General features: G+C 39.1%; 2 protein-coding genes across 2 annotated transcripts in view; one reads left to right on the top strand and one right to left on the bottom strand.

Moving 5' to 3' along the window:
- Positions 1-663: 663 nt before the first annotated feature.
- aanat1 (arylalkylamine N-acetyltransferase 1) lies at positions 664-6188 on the top strand. Its single transcript, XM_058403372.1, has 3 exons — positions 664-1948; positions 3088-3242; positions 4638-6188. The coding sequence occupies exons 1-3, from the start codon at positions 1801-1803 to the stop codon at positions 4941-4943; spliced, it is 609 nt and encodes a 202-aa protein (XP_058259355.1). The 5' UTR covers positions 664-1800; the 3' UTR covers positions 4944-6188.
- A 1752-nt stretch (positions 6189-7940) lies between these two features.
- Positions 7941-12474, bottom strand: part of LOC131361798 (inactive rhomboid protein 2-like) — a 28224-nt gene continuing 23690 nt past the window's right edge. The window contains exon 19 of the mRNA XM_058403371.1: positions 7941-9978. Coding sequence (XP_058259354.1) covers positions 9559-9978 — 420 coding nt within the window. The 3' untranslated portion in view covers positions 7941-9558. The remainder of the gene's footprint in view (positions 9979-12474) is intronic.

Here is a 12474-nt window from a genome sequence, read left to right as displayed (position 1 = left end):
TATGGAATTGGCCCACCCTTTGCGACTATAACAGCTTAAAAATCTTCTGGAAAGGCTTTCCACAAGGTTTAGGAGTGTGTTTATGGGAATTTTTGACCATTCCTCTAGAAGTCCATTTGTGAGGTCAGGCACTGATGCTTGACTGGAAGGCCTGTCTCACAGTCTCTGCTCTAATTCATTCCAAAGGTGTTCTGTCGGGTTGAGGTAAGGACTCTGTGCAGGACAGTCAAGTTCCTCCACACCAAACTCACTCATCCATGTCTTTATGGACCTTGCTTTGTGCACTGGTGTGCAGTCATGTTGGAACAGAAAGGGGTCATCCCCAAACTGTTCCCACAAAGTTGGGAGCATGAAATTGTCCAAAATGTCTTGGTATGAAGCTAAAGCATTAAGAGTTCCTTTCATTGGAACTAAGGGGCCAAGCCGTAACCCCTGAAAATGAATTCAATGGTATGGAGGGGTGTCCCAAAATTTTGGCAATGTAGAGTACTTGTCATGAAGGAATGTACATGGTCTGCAACTTTGCTTTTATATATATATATATATATATATATATATATATATATATATATATATATATATATATTCTAAGACCCAAGGCCCAAGGTTTCCCAGCAGAACATTGCCCAGAGAATCAAACTGCCTCCACAGGCTTGTCTTCTTCAATGCACTATGCAGCCATCCACATGATGTGAAAAGAAAAAATCATCATTGACACATGCATCAGTAAGCTGTGGGTGCCCATGATCCTGTTGTCAGTTCACTGGTTGTCCTTCCTTGGTGCAGTTTTGGTAGGTACTAATCACTGCATATTGTGAACACCCCTCAAGACATGCTTTTTTGGAACAGCTCTGACCCGGTCATCTAGCCATCACAAATTTGGCCCTTTGGTCAAAATCACCCAGGTCCTTGCATTTGCCCATTTTCCTGCTTCTCACACATCAAATTCATGAACTGAATGTTCAGCTGCTACCAAAATATCCCACCCTATGGCAGGTGCCACTTTAACAAGACAATCCAAGCTATTCACTACAACTCTCATTGGTTGAAATGTTATGGTTGGTTGGTGTATATGTACGCCTATAGAGAGCTTGGCATCAATAGGTCCTTTGTGGACACTAAGTGCACACTAATCCTCATCCATCTCCTAAATCTCTCACATGCTAGCTCTAAGCACCACACCCTGGAACATCTGCAGACTAATGAATGGATGAAAGGGATGAAAATGAAAGCCTACACCAACACACATGTATCTCAAATGACTAAATATGTTTAGAATAATATGAATATTTTCCACCATAGCGAACACTTGGAGGATTTATGAAACGTACCATGTGTTAAGAGATCAGTTTTATTAATAGCAAGAAAGCTTAGAGGAGCTGAAAATGGCCAGCCTTATGCAATTAGCCTTGCCAGGGGACGTCACGTCCCAGTGTTCACGCGCTCTCCCATTCAGAAAAGCATAACGGTAACAAAAAATACCACTTTATTATGAATGATGATATGAATGAATGAATGCTATTCGGGTTTAATTGCATGTCCAACGCGCACAGCTGAAACAAAAGCAGCCCAGTGGGAATTAAAATCGCCATCAAGCATAAGCCATCTATTAGCGGTGACTAACGCCGTTTAAGCGGCTGATGCTATAAATGCGCTCGCACGCGCCGCACCGCTGGTCACTTTCCACACGCGCGGCGCTCGGGACGGTCACGCGCTCTTGCTGGACACAACACTTAATAGCACGGTCAAAAAAAAAAGCTTATAAGGGTAGGTAGGCTTGCTGGAGAGTAACGTGAAACCATGTCCACGGTGAGCACGCTGCCGTTCTTCAAACCCCTCCACGCGTCCGTGTCTCCCGCGAGACAGCGGCGTCACACACTTCCGGCCAGTGAGTTCCGCTCCCTCAACACCGAGGACGCGATCAGTGTGTTCGAGATCGAGAGAGAAGGTGAGTTACACACCAAACTAACACGTGCTTCACTGATTAAACCTTTTAAATCATCTATCTCATTTATACACTTCATTTACTATGTATACATGTTATTATACTGGTGTTTACTTTTAGGATTTAATTTTTTAAAATAAAAAAAATTCAGCTCAAATCGGTTTAGTGATTCAGACTGTACACACTTACCAAATAAACTACAAAATATTTTTTGGGGGAAAAATATTCCCTTTATACTTGAAGTAGACCCTGTTTTTCCAAAAATTAAAAATAAATAAATAAATAAATAAATAAATAAATAAATACACCTAAAGTATACTTTTTTTTTAATTAAAACCTATTACAATTAATAATTTCCATACTGTAATATATTTTATAATTTAAAAAAAATATATATATTAATACCTTTTAAATTCTTCTCTAGTGTGCTGTAGAACTTTTTAGAACTTTTTGCACCCTTTAACTAATGTATATTTTAATCTACCTGAGAGCAAAAACAACAACAAAAAATTACATTTTAAATACTCTGATAAGTATGAGATAAGATAATGCATTCAGTATGCGCTAAAGAATTATGTACGTTTAATAGAAATTCAACTTTAACCTAGTGTTAAATAATACAATAATTAACTACTTTTAATTTTTTTTTTTTTTTTAAAAAGGCAGGCACATTTTTGCTCTACAAAAACTCTAAATATTAAATTTGTTATTTATATGTATATATATTTGTATTAAAAATAGCATTTATGCTGTGAATCTAAGCACTTTGAAATTTTAGAGCTAAACAAAGTGCTATATATATTTTATTGTATTCTATATATATTTAATTTCTAAAACTTTTAGAAAACGAAATTGAGACTCTTTCTATTTTTTTACCTATTTATTTAAAAATATATATATATAAGTTTCTAGAATTTAAATGAACATTAAAAGTGTGTTTTGTGTTTTTTTTACTCATCAAAGGCACATGTTTGTCTTGCATGGTCCAGCCCTCCATTTATATCTCTTAATGAGGTTTCACATAAATACATTGATTTCCCCAGCTAAATCAAGGTTAAAAAAAGAAAGGTTTATATGAGTCTTAAGTATTTAGCATCCTTTTTCCTGGCTACAGCACTGATTAAGCTGTGTGCCCTCCTTAGCGTTTATCTCCGTGTCTGGCGAGTGTCCACTGCACCTGGATGAGGTGCGTCACTTCCTCACCCTCTGCCCCGAGCTGTCCCTTGGCTGGTTTGTGGAAGGCAGGCTCGTCGCCTTCATCATTGGCTCGCTGTGGGACCAGGAGCGTCTGACCAATGTGAGTGGACTCACGCACCACAGCAAAGAGAAGACACATTAAAACTGTTGTACATTAAAACATTAATGCTGTCATTAAAAAAGCAGATTATAGAGCGCCTATTGTAGATGACAAGGGTGTTTATGGTTCACCTTAAAGCAATGGGTTAATACAAATGAAATTCAATTTAAGAAATGTAAATTATTATTAAATGCCAACAATATTTAATATTTAATATTCAATAAAAAATTAAAAAATAAACAGGTATAATTATTAACATTTTAAAATTATTATTTATTTATTTATTTTACAATTCCGTCCATATCTGATACTAGCCCATTATACGGTTAACTGGTTTATCCCCTGAAATTGACTACATTCATTCAAGCATCCAAAATAAAATAATACAAATCAGAAGGAAATGGATAAGAGAAACCAAAGTATACAAACCATTAGAAATAGGACTAAAACAAAAGCATGACAAAACAACCTGCACACTGTTTTTAAATGTGATATAAAGCTAAATCGTGACAGACGAAGGGTGAAAGAAGACTTGAACGGCCTCATACAGCTCACACAGAAATGAGAAACTGAGTAGGAATGTAGTAGAAGTTGAAAAAGTACACAAAGAATGAATGAACAAATCATAGATACAGGAAAGTAAAACAAAGTATAAGTAAACTATAGAATAATGTCTGAGTCAGATGCCTCAGACAGCAACATAATGACCCATGAGTTACTAACTAAATAATAGGAGTCTAGATCCAGAGATTTTGGACTGATGCGAAAGAGTGTGGCCAGTACAGCTTAAACTGTAAATTCCAACAGCTCAGAAACTTGGCCCTGTCAGTAAAGCTGAAAAAATCACATCACATGTTTGGTCCTGTATATCCCTCCAAGTCTTGAACCCATTTTCACAATATCACTACAGCATTCCACCCAGGTTCTACATAAAATGCATAATAAACTGAAATTACAAATGAAATAAATCCATTCTCCTTCAAGCTTGTCCCAATTAGGAAATCTGTATTTATCTTGCCTTCTGAATAAGTCCAGCTTTACCTTGGGTGTGCAAACACTGTCCAGTAATGCTGCGCTCTTTCTAAGAAAAAACGTTTCCTCTGGAAGAACCTTCAAGTTCATGGTCTCGCATTCACAAAAGGTTTCATGTAGAACTGACCATCCGGATGGCCACAGAAGTGTATTCATTTCTGTAGTAACTACTAATTTGAAGAGGCATGATGCATATAATCTCCGGTATCAGTGCTTTGTTCCAGTCAGTAGGTTTTATTTCTTATGCATCATAGACAAGTCCCATTGTCCTGACTTCATCTTGTATGGTAATAACGTATATCACTCATGCTGAGACCCTATCAGGACGTAACCCTATCCTCTTTTGTCTCCCGTTCCGTACAGGAAGCTTTGACCCTTCACAAACCTCACGGTACCACGGTGCACATCCACGTGCTGGCGGTGCACCGTACGTTCCGGCAGCAGGGCCGCGGTTCCATCCTGATGTGGCGCTACTTGCAGTACCTGCGCTGTCTGCCGTACGTTCGCCGTGCCGTGCTCATGTGCGAGGATTTTCTCGTGCCGTTCTACCAGAAGTCCGGCTTCAAGGTCCAGGGCCCGTGTGAGATCACGGTGGGGCCGCTGACGTTCATTGAGATGCAGTACGCAGTGCGCGGTCACGCCTTCATGCGCCGCAATAGTGGCTGCTGAGTTGACGCAGTTACTCCTTTCGTTACCCCAGATGCCAAAGCAGGGTGGAGTGAGAGGCTTATTCTGGCGGGGAGGTTTTGTCACAGCTTCTGCTTCGAGTATAGCTTCCGTCTGTGGTGTCTAGGTGTTTGTCCACATTTGTAAATGGGAATTTGATTTAAAAAAAATAATAATTAAAGGAGGGAATGAAAAGAAATAAACCATCCATCGGCATGTTTCACCTGTGTAACACCTGGATTCATGTTGATACAGTTTTTGTCTTTATTCCATATCCATATGATCCACAAGGCGTTATTCATGTTCTTGTCATTGACAAATGTTGTGTATCTCACTGGAGCACTTTTGCTTTATTTTTCTATTATGTTTTTTTTTTTAACGTAACCTGTTCAGTATCAGAAAGGAGGCAACGGTGGTAGGTAGAGGAACACACCATGTGGAATGACATGGTTTTAGGGGTGGATGATATGGTAGAAATATTACATTGTGGTGTATAGTTTAACAAACAAACAGCCAGAATAAGCTTGATAGCTGAAACCCCCCCCCCCCTCAAAACAGAGCATAACAAATAACAATGCAGTCAGTGTTAGAGACTCTCAGAAATATACCACCATATCAGTAGTGTATGGTCATATCACCCTGTCTATATGGTGTATATGTGAAGTTTTAAGTCGTATGTGGCGATATTTCAGCCTTGTCGTTGAGTGTCTTTGTGGTTGCTCTAGATGTTTGTTTTGTAAAAGCATTAAAGCAGCATTGACCTGACATCCTGCTACTGTACTCTCTTCTAATCGGACACAGAGAACGATCCTGTTCAGCTAGCTTTCTATGAAGGATGGAGTGGTCTGAAAGATAATATAGACCCTGAGGAATCTGCTTAGAATTTTTTCCACACATCTGAAACGATTTTATGGAACAAAAGTCACTTGCATTTAAAAGTTAACCAGAGAAATTCTTTGCTTGGAAGGACACATGAGGACTGAACACAGCAAAGGCATATTTAGCCACAGCGATTAACTGTTGCTAAGGTGGAGGCGGCTTGATCTGCATTAGACAGCGTTACAGGCAGGTTTTGGTTCCAAAAACCCGTACAAGGAACGGGTTTTGAATCCATTATTCAAAAGGTCAAGTTAAATGCGTCCGATATTTATCCCCCCCCCCCCTTAATTATTTTGGATATAACTGTTGCAGTACACATCCACCACCTTTGCCTCTGTGGAGTCTTGAATCAAGACATCTTTGATTTTGTACATGTTTTGTAAATAGAAAAATTAATAAAGAAAAGATTTTTCATTATTTTTGCTGCACTAGTTTTAATTTTGTGGAATAGTGACCAAATGAACACATTACAAGTTACCGATACCTTTCTATTATTAAACCTAAGCACCTCTAGTACACTTTCACCCTCGGTAAGAAAACCAGAGAATATGTACACTATATTGCCAAACGTTTTGGGACAACCCTACAAATCATTGAATTCAGGGGTTTGCCTTGGCCCCTTAGTTCCAGTGAAAGCATCTCATAATGCTTCAGCATACCAAGTCATTTCATGACCCCTTCCCGCTCCAACATGACTGCACACCAGTGCACAAAGCAAGGTCCATAAAGACATGGATGAGCGAGTTTGGTGTGGAGGAACTTGACTATCCTGACCTCAACCCCATAGAACACCTTTGGGATGAATTAGAGCGGCGACTGCGAGCCAGACCTTCTCGTCCAACATCAGTGCCTGACCTCACAAATGCGCTTCTAGAGGAATGGACAAAAATTTCCATAAACACACTCCTAAACCTTGTGGAAAGCCTTCCCAGAAGAGTTGAAGCTGTTATAGCTGCAAAGGGCAGGCCAACTCCATTCAAGTGCATGTAAAGGCAGACGTCCCAAAACTTTTGGCAATATAGTGAGGTGTGTGGATGATGAGAATTTCCAACACTCTACACTTACACACCCTTTTCCTGACTAAAAGTGTTTCACGGCCTTTATTTACATAGTGAAGGTTTTAAACCATTTGATATAATAAAACTGACCAAATAATAAGATTTTATTTCCAGCTCTACATTCCTCAAGTTAAATGCCCCAACGTGCTACAATAGAATTTATACTCGTCTATCAAATATGCAAACCAGGAAATTATTATAATGACATTATAATATTTATTTTAAGAAAACTTCCTGTTTGGTTGTTCATATAAATATAACGGAAAAAGTAACTCAAACCAAACGATAAAATAAAGTTTGGTCCAGAACATTTAATGCACAACATTACATTTAGATTATCAAAAAACAATTGGTAAAGATCATCCAGTCCCTTTTTATTTATACATTTATAAGGCACAGTACCATTTTTTATTATTATTAAAGTAGAAAAATGATTTCAACCAGAAATGTAATAGCAGTTTGATTTTAAAACATACAAAAGTGATAAAACAATACATTCGGTTATTTGAAACGCAGTTATGTAAACGTTCGAGTCCATCCAGGAAAAGCAAGTGCTGCATCACAGGCCACGAGCGGGATGTACCATTATTTGGTCCTCTCAAATCAGTAACCTGTATGACACGAGCTAGAACATCTCATGTACAGCGTTGTGCATGGCAGAGAAATGGCACTGAGTCTTGTGTCCTCATATGTCCAGCTTTGCTGCATTGCGCTGGTGATTGAACAGATCATCACTTCCAGGCTATATTTTCTCTTCTACGAGACAGACACATAGCGAGGACGCAACGTCTCATCAGTAGACATGGGTGAGAATGTAAAACTGTAAAACTCTAAGATGGCTAAATTTCATAAAGAACATTAAGAGATAAGAATGCCTCATATCATAACATCACTGTTCCTCATTATGAGAAATGAATTGTTTTAAGTTTAGTGAAATTCTAATAAAATAATCAATCATGTGGTGGTACCACACTGAAGGTGATCATTTTCCAATACCACACCCTGAAGTGTTTTATTCTACTTATACCACAGCAATTCGCTTATCCTAACAGTGATTTATTTATAACAAATCAAAAAGTGGTACCGTTATAGCCGTATTTAAGGTTGTGGAACAAAAATTTTTGTAACCACGAAGTTATAACAGCAGTTGTTCCCTCGCCTACCTCTCTTTCGTCTCTCTATGAAAGTTAACTAAAAAACAGCAAATCCTGAAAACATGCGAGAAAACGTAAAGGAACGGCTTTAACTGGTACAACGCGCCAACACTGGAGACTCCTTCCAAAAGCGTTAAATAATAGTCTCCTTTGTTAAATACATTTATGAGGAGTGTCCATCAAAGTCCCTGTGTAAGTAGTTATTATGGAAACAATAACATTAGAACAAGCATGTTGATTTAAACATCGCAGCTGAAACTACTGGGAGTCGTGCTGTGAAAGAAATCAACACCTTCTGACCAATCAGAATGGAGAATTCAACAGTGCTGTGGTACAAGTGGTTCTGATAATACAAGGCAAATTATATTGTAAATTATTATGTGAAATGTAAAGCCAATATTATCAAAACCTGAGGAAATATCCCCGAAAGATCACACACCTTCAAACTCCTCGTTCTTGACCTATCATATCAACAAGTATCTCAGATAGATAAACAGATGGATGAACAGACCTTAGCCAAAAAAATTAGGCTTTGTGTTCCTGTATACGAAGATGTAAGAATCATCTCTGGATGACAAACAAGGAAGGAAGGCATAAAAAGAAAAACTGCACCTTTCCTTTTCACTGAGGTTGTACCCTCAAGGGTTCATCTTCTGTACCTTTTACATAATGACGTAAATGCACCGAACCTTTAAAACAATTTCCGAAACATAACTGGACCTCAAAGGACCAGTCTTGTACCTTTAATTAGGTCTTAGGGTAAGGTACACTAGAACAAAAGACGTGCGAGCACTATCCCAGTGGCAAGAAAAGTGTATTTGGTTTAGAAAGCAACACCAACAGAATGGCAGTGCAGGGGGTAGTGCTGTTGCCTCACACCTCCAGGTTCCCCACATGGACCCTGAGCTTGGGTTTAGTTTCACATGTTCTCCACGTGATCATGTCCATAACTCCGAATGAGTGTATGGACTGGTAGCCAATCCAGGATGTATTCACACCTCATATAATTAATGCGACACCAGCCTTATTTGAGTCAACATAGGTTAGGTAAAATAGACACAGGCATAATTCTTTACCCGCTACAGTGTTCTATAGTGTAATAACATGGCACTCAAATAAAACAATAATAGTTTAAAGCAAGGTTGACCAGGGCATACCCTGATGTAGTATTTAGTGTCAATAAGAAATGTGTGCATCAGTCGTACAAAGATCATAACAAAACCTCCCGCAATACAAGTTCTCCACACATCACCGTTTCTCTGACTTGATAATGCCCCAAAACTTCAGCAGTACCACCAGTGGCGCATGAATAATTTGTATAGTAAGTTGGCTTCCGTAATCCCCCGGGACCTTCTTTTGCAGTATTTGGCTTCTAGAGACGCATCACCTTGCATTACTGCAGTAGCATGGTCACAGGATTGCCAGAGCACCACACGGTCAACATTGTAGTGGCAAGGATTTGCATACACCACAGCGGCAGCAAACCATCTGTCCTCTGGCTAGCGAATGAGCAAAACCGCTCTAGTCTTAGTGGCCTAATGGGTCGTTATCGTAGCGCTCGCAAAACTTGCTGGTGAAGGGGATGCAGGTGAGATACTCGAGCCAATTCCAGTTGATGGGGTAGATGTAGAACCAGACGATGAGCGAGGAGAACAGGCCCACGTACACGAGCAGTGACAGGATGATGAGCACGCGCTTGCGGTACTTGTCGAAGGTGCCGAAGGTGACGTAAGGCAGAAAGGCGAAAGACAGCAGCAAGCCGCTGAGGAAGCCGAAGATGTGGGCGATGTTGTCGATCCAAGGCAGCAGGCCACAGAGGAAGAGGAAGAGGACGAGTCCTAGCAGCTTCAGGAAAGCATTCCATGGCTTCTCCAACATCTGCCAGCCCTGAAAGAGCTCCACAAACAGGCACGCTAGCAGGCCGAACTGAGAACCTGCTGGACCCACCTGCATCACAGAGAATGAACAAAGAAAGAGAATGATTTCCTGCCACTTTGTGTAACCCCTTCATCTTCTTGTCTTTCTCAAATCCCTTCAATTATCCTCTCTAATCTGCACCTTCTGCTTCCTTGCCTCCTTCAATCTTCCTCCACGTCCTCACCTGCTTCCTTTGGCCTGTTTCCTAACTAGCTTCCATCTTTCTCTCCTTCCTCACCTACTTCAGTCTTCCTCGCTTTACCTCACCTCCAATTCACCTTAATACATTAGCAACAGATGTTGGTATACCGAATCACTGTTGTGCGTCAGCTTAAGCTATTAACCCTGAAGTCCTGCTTTCGTTGCTAACGTTAGTAATTTGCTATGATTAAGGGGAACGAGGGTGGTCAAAGGGGAGGGGGGGTGGTTAAAAAAAAAAAAACAGCAGAGTTATATGAGAAACAGGTGCAGAGGCTGATTTCTGACATCTACATAAATGGAAAGCAAGCATATCTTTTGTTGGTGGTGTACAGGGGTGAAGGGTCAGGAAGATGACCATCAATTTGCTCTCTTTTGTTTTTTTTTATTTAGCTAAAATGCACACACAGGGCAGCAATTACATCCTAAAATGGAAACATTGCCAGAAATGGCAGGATTGGAAAGAATATAATGTAATTATTAACATGTGCACCAATCATGTGCACAAATGGAAATAAAACCATCTGCTTAATGCGAATTCAACTGCTACTCGCTCGATCCAGCCGCACTAACTACAAACTATCGACACGGGCTTTTAATCATCCTGTCCTTTGCTACAATACTTCTTTCATTTTTTCTTCTTATCCATTATTATTTTTCCCCCCTTTTTATTTTAGCTTTTCTTATTTCTTTCTTGAGTTATCAAGAGTTTTGTTTGTAACACATCACACTCTCTGTTAACAGGCTAATCATCAGGTTGATGATAGAGAGAGAGAGAGAGAGAGAGAGAGAGAGAGAAAGAGAGTTTATTAGCTATGAGAATCAGACAAGTCTGTTCACCAGGTGGCGGTTCCATGGCTGAATAAAATAAGTGTCAAATTTTTAAGAAATATAACAGACATTGATCGTAATCCCACTCTATTGACACTCAGCTGATCACAGCACAGGTCTCAATTTTACTCCCACATAACGGAAAATGCATGGAATAATAAAAGGGCAGAGGAAACGCTTGAAGGCTAAGCGCATGCAACACCTTGAAAGAATGAAATAAAAACTATTGCTACTCTTTCCTGGAATCACTTTGAGATTGTGTAAAGCTGTTGACTCAGTAGTACAGACCATAACTGTTCATTCTGACCTGATTAGACTGACGTCATGGCTGGACAGACGCTTAATCTACAAGGACATGCAAGGTGAAGACACCGGAAAAGTGCTTTTGTCTACACTCACACACACACAGTGCAAGTAAGTAAGGTTAGACAATGTAAAGTAAGTAAAGTAAGACAATGACGAAAATGCAGATGAATAAGTTGAAGCCATCACAAACCGGGAGGGACACCAGAGACATTTTTCCTTTTAAAATAATAATTATAAATAGATTATATATATATATATATATGTATATATATATATATATATATATATATATATATATATATATATATATATATATATATATATATATATATATATATATACACACACATTTTTTTAAATAGCAAAACAGCAATTAATTTAATTTCACTACACTAATTAAATAAATAGTTAGTTAGACTAATTACCCTCTCATGCCAGAGACAGGTTTCTAAACCTACACAGACTTGCTTTAAAAAGTCCATCTGCTTAGACTTAATTGTTAAATAAATAAGTAGCTGATTGAGAGTTTTACTTAGTTTATATGTATAGACGTATATAAAGCTTAAGTAGGATGTATTGTAGAGGATAATAAGCAGTGACGGAGGTGACGTGGCCTGACGTGGAGATGAAGTAGAGTTACCACCCCAAAATTAATCTTTGAGTTTTAATCGTTTTATACCACAGCAATTACCATTTTAATTTCACTTATAAACACGTCCAGTTAATGCTGTGGAATGTCTGGGAGAAGAAGTTAGTTCCTATGATCTATTACGTTACATGTTAGCGCAAAATTTACTGTTAGGAAATACTGAAACTGGAGACTCCTTCCATAAAGGTTAAACAAAAAACGTAAACATATTGATATTGTAAAATATCTTAATGATGTTTTAAAGCAAACATATGGAGATTAGGAACATGTTCCACAAATACACCAAGACGCACAATTCTTAACAACCGCAGAAATGTGAAAGAAAACCTGAGAGGCGAGAGTAAGAGGATCTCAGTGGGTCAAATCGGGCTAAATCTGGCCGTGCTAACCGGGTAATCCGTCTCAACTGCAAACCATGTGAACGTTCCGATGCTGAGAAATGACACGGTAGGAAAGGTTTAATCATGTGCAGTCTGGATCTGAGAATGTCAAAACACCAAACGTGCTTGTGATCATAAAATTCTTAGTGCTGACTGGAAATA

This window comes from Hemibagrus wyckioides, linkage group LG11, assembly GCF_019097595.1.
Source record: "Hemibagrus wyckioides isolate EC202008001 linkage group LG11, SWU_Hwy_1.0, whole genome shotgun sequence".
NCBI classification, from domain to species: Eukaryota; Metazoa; Chordata; class Actinopteri; order Siluriformes; family Bagridae; genus Hemibagrus; species Hemibagrus wyckioides.
Note: the sequence above shows the minus strand (reverse complement) of the source record. Positions and strands in the feature narration are given on the sequence as shown.